This window comes from Helianthus annuus, chromosome 17 (genome assembly GCF_002127325.2).
Source record: "Helianthus annuus cultivar XRQ/B chromosome 17, HanXRQr2.0-SUNRISE, whole genome shotgun sequence".
Classification (NCBI taxonomy): domain Eukaryota; kingdom Viridiplantae; phylum Streptophyta; class Magnoliopsida; order Asterales; family Asteraceae; genus Helianthus; species Helianthus annuus.
Genome location: NC_035449.2, coordinates 174704648 through 174722083, shown reverse-complemented (window position 1 = coordinate 174722083; position 17436 = coordinate 174704648). Strand labels below are relative to the sequence as shown.

At 41.4% G+C, this 17436-nt stretch overlaps 1 protein-coding gene across 1 annotated transcript; it reads right to left on the bottom strand.

Moving 5' to 3' along the window:
* Positions 1–8414: 8414 nt before the first annotated feature.
* Positions 8415–8795, bottom strand: LOC110925254 (uncharacterized mitochondrial protein AtMg00810-like). Its single transcript, XM_022169217.1, has one exon. It carries the CDS (start codon positions 8793–8795, stop codon positions 8415–8417), a length of 381 nt encoding a protein of 126 aa, XP_022024909.1.
* Between the last annotated feature and the right edge of the window lie 8641 nt (positions 8796–17436).

Genomic DNA, 17436 nt, shown 5'->3' with positions numbered 1-17436 from the left:
TCGATACGCTTGCTTGGATGGTCCACCATAGTTGGACACAAGATGGCTAGTTCGCTCGACCGTTTCGTATAAGCTTCAATTTCTGACCCCGCCATTTTCAAATGGTAAAGCTCCACGTCCAACTTGTGGATGTAATCACGCGTGCAGTATTCCCTTTTTGATGAGTTCCTTAAAATCGTTCCAAGGGGTGGCGTTAGCAGCAGCCAGCCCTAATATCTGAACTTGCGTGTTCCACCAGGTTAGCGCGATTCTTTCCAACTTAACAGTGGCGTACTTGACCCTGCGAGCCTCAGGGCATTCACACATCTCGAATACCGACTCGAGCTTCCCAAACCAATGGAGTAGTCCAACTGCTCCTTCTGTGCCACTGAATGTGCTTGGACGACAGTCCATGAAGTTCTTGAATGTGCAGACAGGTTGCTATGCGTTCTGACCCGTTGCGCGAGAAAGATAGGTCAAGGTTAAGCGCGAGATTTGGGTCACTAGAGTAGGATCTAACATCCTAGGATAGGTCTGGAATAGCAGATTATACCTCCTGCTTGTGCGGCTGCAAGCGCCGCAGCAACTTGTTCGTTAATGAGAGCCGTCAACTGGGCTTGAGTCATGTCAACACGTCCAGACATGATCGAACAGTAAAGGTAGCATAAGTATGAATGGTTCGCGAGTAGTGCGATGACAGAAAAGTGTAGGCACATAGGTGTTCTCAAGCAGTATCAAGTAGTGAGCAAAGTAATGTAAGCATACTACGAGCAAAGTTCTATGCAATTCTAGCATGTAGGCAATAAACATAAACCTTATTACCTAGGATGTCGAGTCTTGCACGTGGAGCGAAGCGTCGTTGTGGATCGTTGAGAGCACTGTTCTGGTTATAGTCTAGTTTTAATAAAAACGTTTTCCCATATTAAAACCAAGTTCTCTATAACCAATGGCTCTGATACCAATCTGTCACACCCCCAAAATCCACGTGCGGAGTATCACCGCTTGGGAGCGTGACTGACCAGGATCGAGCCACCAATCATATAGAACAGTATATATAGTAAAAGTAATTGCCATTAAACCAAACCAAATCCATATGAAAGGTGATCCAAAATCATAAGTAAGTTATCATTGTTTAGCGGAAGCGTATAATAGAAACCCAACATAATTAAGTACGAAATGTCATAAGTGTTTAATAAGATAATCAAGATCCAAGCCCACAACGACCAGCTCCTCCCTGTGCAAGCTCCATGTATCTAACGACCTGCAAGGCATGTAACAGAGGATCAACAACTAGTTGAGCGAGTTCACAGAAAGTAAATGCGTAAGAGTAAGTTCGTATGTAACATGTGGCTCCACTGGGCCGATAGTACGTTCTATTGGTTGGGGCTTCCCATGTTATATATCCACTAGACTACTCGTAACCATAAGTATCCTTCACAACCGAGGATAGTAGTAAGTATAAGTACACATAGGTTTTACGTGAGTATCCTTCACAACCGAGGATAGTAGTAAGTATAAGTACACGTAGGTTTTACGTGAGTATCCTTCACAACCGAGGATAGTAGTAAGTATAAGTACACGTAGGTTTTACGTGAGTATCCTTCACAACCGAGGATAGTAGTAAGTATAAGTCTACGTAGATTGTATGTATGTGTCCTGCACAACCGAGGACAGTGAATAGCATAAGTATGTGTCCTGCACAACCGAGGACAGTGAGTGGCATAAGTATGTGTCCTGCACAACCGAGGACAATGGTATGGTAGTCTAGTATTAGTGTCAGTACAATCTATTCAACCTTATTCCTTCAATCCCATTACCAAACCCTGGGAATCCCATGCCTTAGTAAGAGTGTGAACTCACCTTGGTTTGCTCGCTATGCTATGCTCTAGGGTTTATCAAGTGTCTAAATCCGTTACCCACGACCTAGGTTATATTGCACATGATACGATGTAAGTGTTTGCATCCAGTTAGGGTTTACAAATCATTGACATTCAAGCAACTGTGTTTTGTGTGCTTATTGTGTACAGGATGATATCTCATAGACTGTTCATACATGTAGGATCATACAGTTGCGTTCAGTATCATACGATTATATATATTTACATAGAATCATACATCACGTAATCAGTTCATTGTATTCACATAATTCATGCGTCACACCTCTGCATTTCACATTACAGTCTAACAAGGAGGTTAACAAATTTGTCACTGTTAACATACTTCGCATATTCGACGGCGTTGATAAACTTAACAGTTTTAACTGAGTTAACGGCTTAAGAAAGTGACGTATACATCTTATCAGATTCAATCATTATATAATACACATTCATGGCCTCAAATTAAACGTACACAGAGTCAGACAGGGCCTTGCCCTTCTCAAAAGCTCAGACAAGTGTGGGGGGGGGCTTCCCCTGTTTAAAAGTTGGACAAGATCATATGTTAGAAATTTGGACATCCACCTTTACAAGAATAAAAGTCGGACTAGTAGCTTGGATAGAAAAGTCGGATAACACTCACACTATCACAAAGCTCGGAGTAAGTCCATTAATCAAAGCTCAGACTCCTTATAACCTATTAAGGTCGGACCCCTAGTTTATTAGAAAAGTCGGACTCCCTATTATATCAGGAAAGTCGGACATCCATCCCTTACATCTATAAAAGTCGGACCTCTCAAGTCCTATGATAGAAACTCGGACATGGGGGAACTCCCTTCAAAAACTCGGACACTATTCTTTTTGGCAAGGAAAGTCGGACAAGGGGTATGCCCCATTGAAACTCGGACACCCCTTGCTTAATCAAAAAGTCGGACTAGCTTTCAAAGGTTAAAACTCGGGCATGTTATCATCTAAAGAACTCGGACATGTTAACTTGTCTAAATCTCGGACCATTGTACACATGTATATAATTCACAAAGTTCGGACCGTCATCATTAATAAAGTTCAGACCTTTCACATACAGTTAAAGGTCGGACATGTGTTCAATGTGTAGAAAACTCAGATACAAAGCTTTACAAAGGTCGGACATCATTGCTATTATAGACAAATATATTCACTAAAACTCTGACTATCATGAACATTATTCAAAACATTCATATGCACTGACAGTTACGTTCATAGATTTCACGATCTGGAAAACCCTAAATCACATATTTAGCAGAGCAGGATTCAATTTAGTCATCGACAGTTTAAACATATCATACATCAGAATCATCAAACAATTGATTACATAGTAACCTTATTCATTTCTTAATAAATCAGACTCAATCAATACCACAGAAGTATGATATGAGAGCTAGGGTTTTCATGAACACATAATCAAGAATTGATACAATCAACCAATCAATTAGGGTTTACAAGTATCACAATAAACAACAACAATTACCTTGAATGATTCTAGAGAAAGATGAATCAAAGTGTTGAATGTCTTGTGCCAATGATGATGGTGATGATTGCTAGGGGATTAGAGATTGTAGTACGTGCTTTGGTTTTGTGAAAATGATTAGTGAACAAAGGATTAGGGTTAGGTATAGCTTAAGTTTCACTAATAGCTCTCTACACCCTTAATTAATATATTTTACAATAGTACACCATCTCAAATAGTTTCACAGTTTCACAACCAAGTTTATGCATTTGACAAGTCTATCACAATTAACACATAACCATGCATAAACACACAATACACTTCATTGAATTAAAACGTATACAATTCCATAGCAATCAATTGTGCAAATAAACAACTAAACAATACAAGAACATGCAATAAATGCGAAATAGGAAATCTTGGAAATTCGAGTTGTCACATCTGGTCTTCCTGCACAAATACGAGATGCTCAGGTGGAAGCATTGAAACCCGAAAACGTAAAGGCTGAAGCTTTGCGCGGCTCAAGGCAACGAATGGAACAAAAGGAAGACGGCGCCTACTATGTAACGGGGAGTATTTGGGTCCCACTTTATGGCGGTTTACGAGAGCTTGTGATGGATGAAGCACATAAGTCTCGCTACTCAATACATCCAGGGTCGGATAAAATGTACCACGATCTCAAAACAACATATTGGTGGCCTAGTATGAAAGCCCACATCGCTACATACGTCGACAAGTGTTTGACATGTGCAAAAGTCAAAGTGGAGTATCAGAAACCAGCGGGCCTACTTCAGCAACCCAGGATACCACAGTGGAAATGGGAAGAAATTTCCATGGATTTTGTTACTGGCCTGCCTAGATCTCAGCGTGGGAATGATGCTATATGGGTGATCGTGGATCGACTCACCAAGTCTGCACACTTCCTGGCTATAAAGGAAACGGATAAGTTCTCCACTCTCGCAGACATCTATCTTAAAGAAGTTGTTTCGAGGCACGGGGTGCCCACCTCCATCATTTCGGATCGAGATGCACGATTCACGTCGGAGCTACGGCAAGCAATGCACAAATCTTTCGGCTCACGGTTAGACATGAGCACAGCATATCATCCTCAGACGGATGGGCAGTCTGAGCGAACGATCCAAACTCTTGAAGACATGCTTCTGGCATGTGTTATTGATTTCGGCAACGGCTGGGAAAAGCACCTCCCTTTGGTGGAGTTCTCATACAATAACAGCTATCACACCAGCATACAAGCCGCTCCATTCGAGGCATTGTACGGGCGCAAATGCCGGTCACCTCTCTGTTGGGCAGAGGTGGGGGATAGTCAGATCACGGGTCCGGAGATTGTAGTGGACGCCACAGAAAAGATTGGATAAATACGACAACGCATGGCGGCAGCACGCAACCGTCAGAAAGCATACGCGGATAAGCGTAGGAAACCGTTGGAATTTCAGGTCGGGGACCGGGTTTTACTAAAAGTCTCACCCTGGAAGGGTGTGGTTCGTTTTGGCAAACGGGGAAAACTAAATCCGCGGTATGTCGGACCGTTCGAGATCATTGAGAAAATAGGCAAAGTGGCCTACAAGCTAAACCTACCAGCTGAACTCGGTGCAATTCACAACGTATTTCACGTGTCGAATCTGAAGAAGTGCCTGTCAGATGAGACCCTCATAATTCCTTTTAAGGAACTCACTATCGACGAGCGGTTGCAGTTTGTCGAGGAACCAGTAGAAATCACGGACCGGGATGTTAAGGTCCTCAAAAGCAAGAGAATCCCTCTTGTTCGAGTTCGTTGGAACTCCCGACGTGGCCCAGAGTACACCTGGGAACGCGAAGACCAAATGAAAGAAAAGTACCCCCAGTTATTCGAAACCAATGCAACCACTACTGAGACTGAAGCTACTACTGCGGAATTTCGGGACGAAATTCCAAATCAACGGGGGGATGATGTGACACCCCAGGAAAACCAGTAAACGATGCAACTTACCTAGCTTCCTCAGTAACCGCATGCTAAATTTCGGGACGAAATTTCTTTCAAGTTGGGGATAATGTGACAACTCGAGTTTCCGAGATTTTATGTTCGCATTTATTGCACGTTATTTGTTTATGTTGTTTGTTTACACGACTAGTTGTTTCGCAACGGAACACGTTTGTAATATGTTAAATCGTGTTGTGAATGGTATGTTTTAATGGTGTGCAACATAAGTGTCTTTGTGGATATATGGTTGTATGTTTGCTAGTATAGGTTGTGTGAGTAGTATGTTTATTAGTAAACATGGAACTCTTGCCGAAGACACCCCCTTGCCAAATACCTTTACCCCACGAAAACACCATTTGGTGAAAACACCTTGGTGTTTTCGTCTGAATATGGGCCGGCGAAAACAGGAACTGGGCTTTGGCCCAGTAGCGAACTATAGCATTCTGTTATAATCTCTACGATTAGAGTTTAATCACAAACCCTAGAACACCCCTTCAACCAAGTGTCGGCAACTGCAAGTCTACAGAACCTCCTAGTGCTATCAATCCATTAGTTTTCTATCTCGGTTAGTGGGAATCCTTGTTCGGTTAGTGGACTAATAACACTTGTGATTATTTGTTTGATAATTATGAAGTAACTTTCAGGTATTTTTGTTTATGGAATTAATATATGCAATTTGGTTTATGACTGATCAAGCATGTGAACTTGTATTGAATCCAAATGAATGATTGTTTGTAATTCAAATGCATGTGATCATGACAATAGTCATGTGAGCTTTCATAAGAATATGTATGATCAGGATAAATGCCATCACTAAGTGTTCTCGATTAAATTGATGCCCACATGATTGTGTCAAATGATTTATTATTGAAATTGAATAACATCATATATGTGTAACTGTTAATCGTATGATCAGTGGGTTGATGAAACGGCTGTGAATGATGATGTTGATCATAAAACCGACGGGAACCAAAACTCCACCCCAACGAAATCACCTTGGGGGATTTCGGCCCAAGTGATTTCGGCTCCAAAAGGGTTTTCGCCAAAAGGTTGTTTGGCAGCATCTGATTTCGTCCATGAGGGGTTTTCATCTAAAAGTGTTTTCACCATTAATGTGTTTTCATCACATATGATCTCATATGTATTCTAGATGGTAACTCTGTTAGTTATTAACGATGTTAGTTGTTGAACCTGTTAGGTCTACTTACACTGTTAAGCATGCCAAGAATGTTAGTAAGTTAACTAGGTTATGTTAATTAGGTTACGTATGCTAAGCTTATTATATGTGATTAACTGTTAGTGTGTTACATAATATTAACTGTCAAACACACTCTGTGAAATTGATTGCATGCGAAACTTTATGATCATGTACTGATTGTGCATGCGTGCATAAATATAGGACTTGACTGACAAATTGTGAGCACTTAACTTAGCATATCGAGCAAACCAAGGTGAGTTCACACAGCCAAGGCATGGGGTTCCCGGGTGGGAATGGGATTGGATGACTTATTGTATTTACTCAGATGATAGAATCTAACGATAAGATACGGCTAGACTAGTAACACTCATTGAACTGATCTTCGCACACCTGCCAAGGGTTGGCCGCGATATTATGACTGACTTCGCACACCTGCCATAGGAAGGTCGCGAACTAAATGTACTAATCTTCGCACACCTGCCTGGGAGGCCGCGATACAAATAAACCTAGTCTAGAATACTTGGGAAATTTCCTCTAATCTTCGCATACCTGCCTGGGAGGCCGCGATACGAACGAATACCTGAATAACGAACGAACATACTGATACACGTACTATTACGGTTTGCTATTACTGAACTGTTAACTGTGAACTCGCTCAACTAGTTGTTGACTCTCTGCTGCATGCCTTGCAGGACCTTAGGTACTTATGGAGCTTGCACAAGGAGGAGCAGGTCGTTGTGGGCATGGGTCGTGAACGCTGAATTAAACACTTATGACATTTTATACATTATCGCTTATGTTGGGTTTACTTACATGCTTCCGCTATTTAAACAAAGTTTGGTTTTGGACATTAATCATGTCGTGATGAATTATATTATCTACTTTTATTATTAAATGTTGTGTTTGATATGATTGGTGGTTTGATCCTGGTCGGTCACGCTCCCAAGCGGTGATACTCCGCAGGTGGATTTTGGGGGTGTGACAATATATCATTGGAATCGTAATCTCAAGACGAATCTAACGGTATAATTTGATAAAAACAGATTTCGGACAAAATTTGTACGGTTTTACCAGTCTGCTTACATTAAAATGTCGAACATGACTAAATTGAACGAACTCTTAAGGATGAAGCATGAGGTTGGCACTACGAACAAACCACCAAAGATGATGAAGGTGGAGAACTACTTGACATGGAATGATAGGTTTCAATCCTTCATTGAATATCAGGACACTCACATGTGGATCTATATTGTTGATGGGTACACAAACCCTACACATGACTTTGAAGGCAGACCTCGTGTCACAGCCTATGTGAACATGCAGGAGAATGATAAAAAGATGTATGAGGTGTAAGAGGCCAATATTCTGTAATAGGATCGATGATCCTCTCCTTCATTCTCATTCACATATATAGATACATATCTCCTCTATTTTGGGAGAGATATAACAAATTTCCATAATACATGCGATCACTATCATTTCTAAATTTACAAATAATGACTAGAGCTATTACACCCCTGCAGTCAAAGCGGGAGGGGACCGGATGCTGAGACTGGATCTAAAATCTTCAAAGAGAATCCGCGGAAGTCCTTTGGTGAAAATGTCAGCGACTTGGTATCGAGAGGGAACATGTAACACACGCACCTGTCCGTGTTGAACTTGTTCGCGAACAAAGTGTATATCAAGTTCGATATGTTTCGTACGTTGATGCTGAACCGGATTGCCCATTAAGTAAATCGCACTAATGTTATCACAATAGACGAGTGTGGCGAGTAACAGTGGCCGGCGAAGTTCCAATAGTAGATTACGAAGCCAACATATTTCTGAGACTACGTTAGCAACTGCCCGATATTCGGCTTCAGCACTCGATCGAGATATAGTCGGTTGCCGTTTCGAGGATCACGAAATAAGATTGTCGCCATAATAAACACAATATCCACTAGTCGACCGACGGGTGTCAGGGCAGCCAGCCCAGTCGGCGTCCGTGTAGGCAACGAGGGACTTGGAGCCAGTGGGGCCGAGTGTTAAGCCGAATGAGACAGTACCTTTGATGTACCGGATGATCCGTTTCAGAGCTAGCCAATGGCCCGTTTTAGGGGTGTGCATATGCATGCATATTTGTTGGACCGCGTAACTGATGTCGGGACGTGTAAAGGTGAGATATTGTAACGCACCTGCCAAGCTGCGGTAAAGAGTTGGGTCGGCAAAATCATCACCGGACGAGGCACTGAGCTTGGCATTAGTGTCAACGGGAGTAGATACCGGATTACATTGTGTCATGTTGGCCCGTTTGATAATATCAAGTGCATATGCTTGTTGTGACTAGAACATGAAGTCTTTGGTTCTTGAAACCGAGATGCCAAGGAAGAAACTTAGAGGGCCAAGGTCTTTCATTGCAAACTCATTGGTAAGATGCGCCATAAGGCGTTGCTGAAGTTGATCAGAAGAGGTGACAAGGACAATGTCATCAACATAGAGAAGCAAGAAGGCAGTGTCCTTCCCGTGATGAAAAATAAATAAGGATGTGTCGCACCTGCTTTGGATAAATCCCATAGTGAGAACATAATCAGTGAAACATTGATACCACGCCCGTGGTGCTTGCTTTAACCCATATAGCGACTTTTTGAGGCGACAAACATGATTCGGAAAATCTCGATGCCGAAAACCCATTGGTTGATACATGTATACCGTTTCATTAAGATTACCGTGTAGAAACGCATTGGTAACGTCTAATTGATGTACAGACCATGAGTTGGAAAGAGCCAGTGACAGTATGATACGAATGGTAGCCGGTTTTACCACAGGACTAAACGTATCACCACAGTCAATACCAACTTGTTGAAACCGACCATCACATACTAACCGTGCCTTGTATCGCTCCAAAGTACCATCCGATTTAAACTTGTGCTTAAAAAGCCACATACTTCGAATAACATTCATGGTCGGACGTCTAGGAACTAATTCCCAGGTCTCATTTTTAATAAGAGCGTGAAATTCTGTTTTCATTGCGTTATACCATTCGGGAATGGACAAGGCATCAGTGGGTTGTTTTGGTATTGGAATGATGGAGGAGGTGTGGAGATTAAGTTTATGAACCGGCTTAGTGATGTCGTGCATGGCTCGTGTTCGCATAGTTCGAGCAGGAGGAGTGGGTGGAGAAGGGATATGAAACGAGTGAGGTGGGCTAGGTGGTGATTGAGGAGGAGGTGAGGACAGTGGGTTTGAGAGATCAGCGGTAAAGTTGGGGGAGTGTGGTGAAGGTTGGGCCGAGAGGGGTGGGTCGTGAGGTGTTTGGGCTGAGGCCGAGAGAGGTGAGACGTGGGGTGTTTGGGCTTGGGCGGAGGGAGACGTGTGGGCTGACGGTGGTTGGGCTGAAGTGGTGTGGAAAGGTGATGAAGCTGGGGGTGGTGGTGTATGGGTCGTAGGTGTGTGAGCAGTAGGTATGTGGGCCGGTGAGGATGTATGGGCTGGAGTAAATGGGGTGTCAGAAGGAGTGGTGTGGTTGGCCGTGGGGAATGAAGAAAGATTAAGTGAAGATCTTGGTGGGGTCACTTCTTGTAACCGTCCACATGAATGGGGGGAGGGGGGTAAAGTGTAAGTTTCAATTACTAATTACATAAATAAGTTAAGGTTCAGGTTTCTTGATTAGGGATTTAATGTGTTATTATGTTATAAGAGGTGTTATGGTGTTCGGGGATCATAACTAGCTCAGAAACATTAAAAAAATGCTTCAAGTAATATTTTGGTGTTTCGAGTAGTGTCCGGTTGTTCGGTTAGATATCGGTTCGTTAAAGTGCTAAATTGCACCGTTTAGTGTCCTTTATGTATCCTTTTGTGATACTTTTAATTCCTGACACTTAGGAAACCATTCAGGACCATTTAGTCATATTTTTACACGTTACTAACTTCTTACAATGCTGAATTTTGCTGAAATATGTAGAATTCGGTATTTAAAGTGTGTTTTTGGTGCTTTTTAGTGCATATTTTAGCTTCCGGAAAGTCTCTATGTCAACCCTTGTATCCATGCTTGGGTTTTAATGTATTTTAGACATTGGACCTACGCTTAGGCCCTAATTTCATTATCTGACTGCTTTCTATAGAATTGCTGACACAATGTGTCTTACCGGTGAGTTTACTTGTCTTTCTGACACAATGCTAATCATTAATGTGTGACATTTGTGCTTGTAATCATTGTGAACGATTCCATTATCAATGAAATAAAGTTATTTGATCCCAAAGTTTGTTTGTTTATGTTTGATGTTTTTCATGTTTTGGTTTATATTCAATTTCAAAGTCTTTATCGCTCTCTGGAGGATTATACGCAAACTGGTGCGTAAACGTAATCAGTTAAACGCGACAAATACTCCGTAACATCAATTTATGCTTAACATACCTGAAATAACCTTTACATAACTTAGAAATAAGTGTTGAAGGCTTTGGTATGGGAAAATCAAGTTTATTCGCATTCAGGGACTAAAATTGACAAACTGCCAAAGTATGCCAATTTGAACTGTAACGAACATTCCGGAACATAGCCATAAGTTAAACACACCCTAAATATCCTTTACATAGTTTAGAAATAGGCTTTGAGGGGTTCGGTGTGCTAAAATAAACTGCATGCTCATTCAAGGACTAAAAGCGTCAAAAAGTGCATAAGTTTGCATTTTCGCACAAAACTTACGTTCTGAATACATCCGGAAATCCAAAAATTTATGTAATCATTAAAATATTATGTTTTAGTGATTGGCTTGTCAAAATTCCATTCGTCGCGCAATTTGGACCGTTTTTGCGTCCATTACGACTTCCGTCGTAATTAACCGAACAACGTAATCGTACGGCCAAACGAACCGACATCCGGCATATTTTTGAGCATATTTCATGTTCCCTATGCTTTAACATCCTATTAGAGCTTAAAAATGGGTTTAACGGGTGTTAGAAGTGCTAAAAGACAACCATACGCGCACAGGGACCAAAGCTGTCAAAATGCAAACTTAGCTGGTCTGCAGGGTCCTTAAGGACCGTATGGACATGCTTACGGTCCGTAAGCAACCCCCAGATCAGTAGAAAGTGCTTTCCAGCTTGATCCAGCTTTTACCCACTTGTGCACATGGTTTTGGGGTTTCTATGGGCTGGTTTGTGTGCCCATCAAGGTACCCAATCAGGATATGGCAAATGTACGGCTTAGATCGTGCCCTCCTTCTCCAAGAAACAATCCTAACGGTTGTGCCATGCCTATATAAACACAACGCATTTCCCTCATTTCCTCACATTTGATCTGATTCAAGCTCTCTAAGTGGAATTATATGCTTCCTACCTGAGAGAGAATCGGAATCAAATCTTGCGGGGACCTTCTGTAAGTATTCTTTCGCGTTTTTCGTTCGTTTTAGCATTAAAGTCAAACTGTGTTTGACTTTCTGCATTGACCAGTTTATGGTCAATGCGAAGTTAGTTTGAACTTCATAACGTGAGCGTAATCACGATGGTTATAGTCCCTAGTAATTATACCTACTGATTACCACGTTATCTAGGCTCAGTGACGAGTCGTAGTTTCGGCCAAAATGTGTTTCCTGCGTATTTTGTAACCAAACTACTCTAGTGTATTAAAACCTTTTGTTTTAGTACCAAACCTGTTTTCTAACATTACTAAACATGTTCTAGCATGTTTAGCTCGTCGCTTTTAGAATTGTGCTTGTCTAAGGTCGTAAAGGTAAGCGATCTAATCAATCGCCTATACTTTCGAACCCGACCCATTTGGTCGATCTTTAGGATCCGACCAAACACTTTAGGTGACCATAGTTGTTTAGGGAATAACCTTCCGAGGTTATACCTTATGGTCACGTCGTTTAAGTAGTTGTATGATAAGTAGTTCTTATGCCTTAGGAAAATTACCAAAATACTCTTTTTGCGCCAAAATTCATTTTAAGCCTATGTAACATAATTTTTGACATCTAAACTGATTTAGCAACAATTTTAAGCATGTTAAGCCATATCTTGCTTGTCATAGGACTAGTTAGGCATTCCGAACACGTTTTACGCGAACGACGCGTTAAAGTAGCATAAGCTACCTAAACGGGTCGTAACGGGTCAAAAGCACTTAGGATAAGTTTCGTTTTAGTATGTAGGCTTTATCAAACCATATTACATGGGTGCGCACACTCATTTGGTTTACGAACCCTAGTACTACCCGATCCTCCGATAGGTCCGTTTATTAATGTAGATACCTATATTAGGTGCCGTTTGAATCCGTGATCTTCTAGCTTGCTTGGTAATATCTAAAGTCTATTTAGCAATCTCAAGTGAATACATAGACCCCTCTTTTACTGTTTTCCAAACATTTTGGGGTAAAACACATGTGCCTACTTGTTACTTTTGTGCATTCCATGTTTTACATCATATGCTTGCTATGTTCATTAGTACACTATTAGTACATGATTTCATGATGTTTCGCTATGTATGTTTACTTATCATGCTAGCACATTGATTTACATTACATTACTTTGCTATATATGTTTACATGGCATATTAGCACATTGTTTCACATAACTTTTCTGATTTGTATGTTAACTTAGCATACTTAGTGCATTGTTTTCATATAACATGTTTACATTTGGTATAACATTTGGTTCGCACATACGGGACTTATATACATTCATTAACATTAGCTACGCTGCTCGGTAGTAAGTAATGGTACCATAGGACTTGACAAATCTCGTTCCTGACATCCTAGGTTTGTTTGGGTGTAAGGAATGACTGAATCCGAAAACATTTCTTTTGATAACCTTTACTTAGGGTTATCCGTCTGTCTCAAGGCTTGAATGAATGCGTTAACTGTCAGTCCCGAAACCGAGATCACAATGATATCGCACAACTCGTAAGGTGGCGGAATCACACAAACAATTTGTAAAAGAAATAAACAAGAAAGGTAGGATGATTAATATTCAAAAGCTTCAATCTTGCATACAAAGTGTTTGTCTAATACAAGATATTCCCAAAATCACCAACCATGCACCTACTACAGCATTTACTATTTATAGCAAGGGATTAGGGAGTGTGCTCCCTAACCCTAGGCCCATAACTACATTACTAAGCCCAAAACCCAATACATAACCCATTACATCATTTAAACCATTATCTCTCTTATCCGTAAACCTATAAAGGGTCTAACACTAACTTACCACATAAATGTTTGTATCATTAAAACATGCATTTACTTTGCAAAACATAACTTTTTGATATACTCAAAATACTCTGTTTTGTTCATTTTTACATTTGGTTTAAGTGAATACATTTTACTTAACATACATAACATTTGTTACACATACATGACTACATTTTGGACTTTTAAACATATGACAATGGTTTATACAAGAACATTTGATGGTTGGTTTACTTGAGGTAACAGTTTCTGCAGGAGTAACGGGAACCATAGACCTCTCTTTGTTCCTTGCTGCAGCAGCCTGAGTTGCTTCATACCCTGTCATAACTTTCTTGCAATCCCTAGAAAAATGCCCTGGTTCATAGCATCTGTTGCACCTCAGCTTGTTTTTCAGAAAGTTTGGACTAGCAAGCATAGGACGACGCCCGTATCTTTTCGCAAACTTATCAGCTTTAAAAGCTGACATAGCCATGTTCCAAGCTACATCCAGCTCACCTAAGTCCTCTTCCACGACTTGATTTACTTCTGGTGTAAGCTCTGTTGACGGTATGAGTTCTCCTGCCAAGAAGGCGTTGAAGCTATTGATCATGGATGTTGCAAGAGCAAGTTTTTCTTCATTCTGTTTGGTCAAGAAAGCCATGTGATTAACTGATGGGGTGTTCTGAGGAGCAGACTGAGTGTTTGGACTAAAAGCAGCATTCGCATGTTGTGGCTGAGGCTGAGATTGAGATTGTGGGGCAGCGATGTTTGTGGTATTGACAGGCATCCATTCCATACACATAGTTCGGTTTTGGGGCATCGATGGGACTGAAAACAATGTTTAGGTTGTGGTTCACCATTCCATGAACAGGACTGAAAACCAGATTTGGATGAGCCTGAGTCATAAGTGCGGCGTTGTTCGGACTAGCTACTCCTGCAGTCATCAGAGAGTTCTTGTGATTGATTTCTCTTTGTTGATTATCGATCTCGCAAGACTTAATGGTGGCAATTAACTCAGTTAGTGTCATTTCATTTAGATCTTTGGTACGCTTTATCATTGAAACTTCAGCATCCCAACCCTTAGGCAGAGAGTTAAGCAATTGACGATTCATTGCACTGTTTGAGACATCGATTCCAACACTCACCATTTGAGACACAAGCTTAACGAATCTTCTGATTTGATTTTCAACCATTTCTCTGTTGATATAGTTGAAGGAACTAAATTGCTGGTTCATCATGTTAACACGACTGGCTTTCATATCGTCATTTCCTTCAAACAGATGTACCAGTGTGTCCCATATTTCTTTGGTGCTTTTGCAGTTTCTGACTCCAATTGAGATGTCCATTCCGAGAGCCATTGACAGAGTACCATAAGCAGCTTCATCTTCTGCAACAATCTTTCTGTCATCATCAGTGTGACAACTCGTACTTTACCGTCTCGTGCATTACGTGTAACCAGTGAACTAGTGTGATTATGTGATTATATTGATTGATTGAATGATACGTGTTACGTGAATTATGTGATTAAGTGTTGAAGTTATCGAACCGAATAGTATCTCAATCACATCAACCCACTCGGTCCATGCAATTGGACTCGAGACCATGAGATAGCCCAAGTGGGGTTTTCGGCCCACTTCCTTTCCATACGTACATGTATCTCATTAGGGTTTTTGTTTTCACAATCTTGGCAACCAAGAACACACACAAACACCAAGCTCTCTCTCTCTCTCTCTCGGCTCGGAACCGAAGACTGCCGAACACCCTTCGAATCTTTTGAATCTGAATCCCTCTATTCCTATCTCGGTTAGTATGATGTTCATGATGACGTGTTTATATGATTTTGTTAATAACCGGATCACATGCTAGTTGGATCGATTGATGATATTTTGTATTTGGTTATATGTTGTATGAATGCATGATAACCGAATGGTATGTTTCTAATTGTTCTTGTTGTAACCCTGGATCGGTTTGTATACTTGTGCTTATAATCGGCTGTGATGATTCTAATGTGCAAACATGTTTAGGGGAAGGCATGGTTGATCTAGAATTCGGTTATATAATTAGATTGCGGGTTATGTTTATGTAATTATTGTGAACTGAGGTTGAATATATGAACTAATGATATGAGCATGCTTGAAGATGTTATGAAATTGTTAAAAACTGTTAATTGATCTGAATTGTGAAACTGCCTAAGTTGTTCGCTAGAATCACGGAGTGATTGTTACAGGATTTATGGAAACAAGTTACACAGCCGGTTGCGACTCAGATTGCGAGTCGAAACCTCCCCGTCTCGACTCGAGACCACGAACAGCACCAGCCGAGATCCCGTTGCGAGTCCCGTTGCGACTCGTAACCAAACCGTGATGAGCCGAGACCATCTAATGCGACTCGTATCCAGCTGTTACGACTCGAGATCCCTGTTGCGACTCGTAACCCCGTTGCGAGTCGAGACCACCTTTGCACATACACTGTTTTGGGCCTTCGCTGTCACGGGCCCAATCAGTTAGGCCCAATGATTGGATTTGAGGACTATTTATTAATGGACTTGTATGCGTTTACTATTTGGGCCGATTGAGAATCTTATGACTGTTATGTTATTGGACTGCTTATCCAATGGGCTGATATGTATTTGGGCCGGGTTATGATTGGGCCGAACACTTAGAATGTTTGTTGGATTGTAGATACGTGTACATGTTTGCCATGACTATACGTGATACTATATAAGTACTATACACGAACCTGACTCGTATAATAACCATGATAGGACGTGGTTGACCGTTTACTTGCTACCTGTATTCTTTGTGTATCTGCCGAGCAAACCAAGGTGAGTTCCCACAGCCAAGGCATGGGATTCCCGGGTTGGGAATTGGGTTGGATATGTTGAATATGGAATGATTACTCGTACTTACGCATACACCAGACTATAGACCATTGTCCTCAGGTTAGTCAGGACACGTTACGTAAAGCCTACGTAACCCAGTATTTGCCATATGTCTCCCGGGTCGGGAGGACACGTTACGTAAAGCCTACGTAACCCGATACCATCCACTGGCTTCCAGGTCGGAAGGCCACGCTGCGTAAAGCCTACGTAGCCCCCACGCGTACCACTGTCCTCGGGGAAGGACACGTCACGTAAAGCCTACGTGGCCCTGTACGTTTTCCTGTTCTCGGTAAAGGAGAACACATGGTCGGAAGTTAGTCTAGTAAGTACCGATAATGAGAAGCCCTCATTAGCCAGGATAAACATGGGAAGCCCCCACCAGTAATATGAACATGGGAAGCCCCAACCTTTAGTACACACTAGTCTGGGAAACCCCCACTAGTTAAACATGCACATTATACTATGAACTTACTGTGAACTCGCTCAACTAGTTTGTTGATTATTTGTTGCATGCCTTGCAGGACCTTAGGTATACTTGGAGCTTGCACCGGAGGAGAAGCGGGTCGTTGTGGACAAGAACATGTGAATGATTATTAAACACTTTTACGTTCACACATTGGTACTTATGTTTTGGGTTTTACATTTAATGCTTCCGCTACATATACAACGTTGGTTTGACCATCAATTATGTTTATGACTTTTATTAAATGCTATGTTTGATATAATTGGTGGCTTGATCCTGGTCAGTCACGCTCCCAAGCGGTGGTATTCCGCGGGTGGATTTTGGGGGTGTGACAGATTGGTATCAGAGCCATTGGTTATAGAGAACTTGGTTTTAATATGGGAAAACGTTTTTATTAAAACCAGACTATAACCAGAACCGTGCTCTCAACGATCCACAACGA

Coding starts and splice junctions, on each gene's coding strand:
- LOC110925254 (XM_022169217.1), bottom strand. CDS start 8,795: ATGACACAATGTAATCCGGTATCTACTCCCGTTGACACTAATGCCAAG.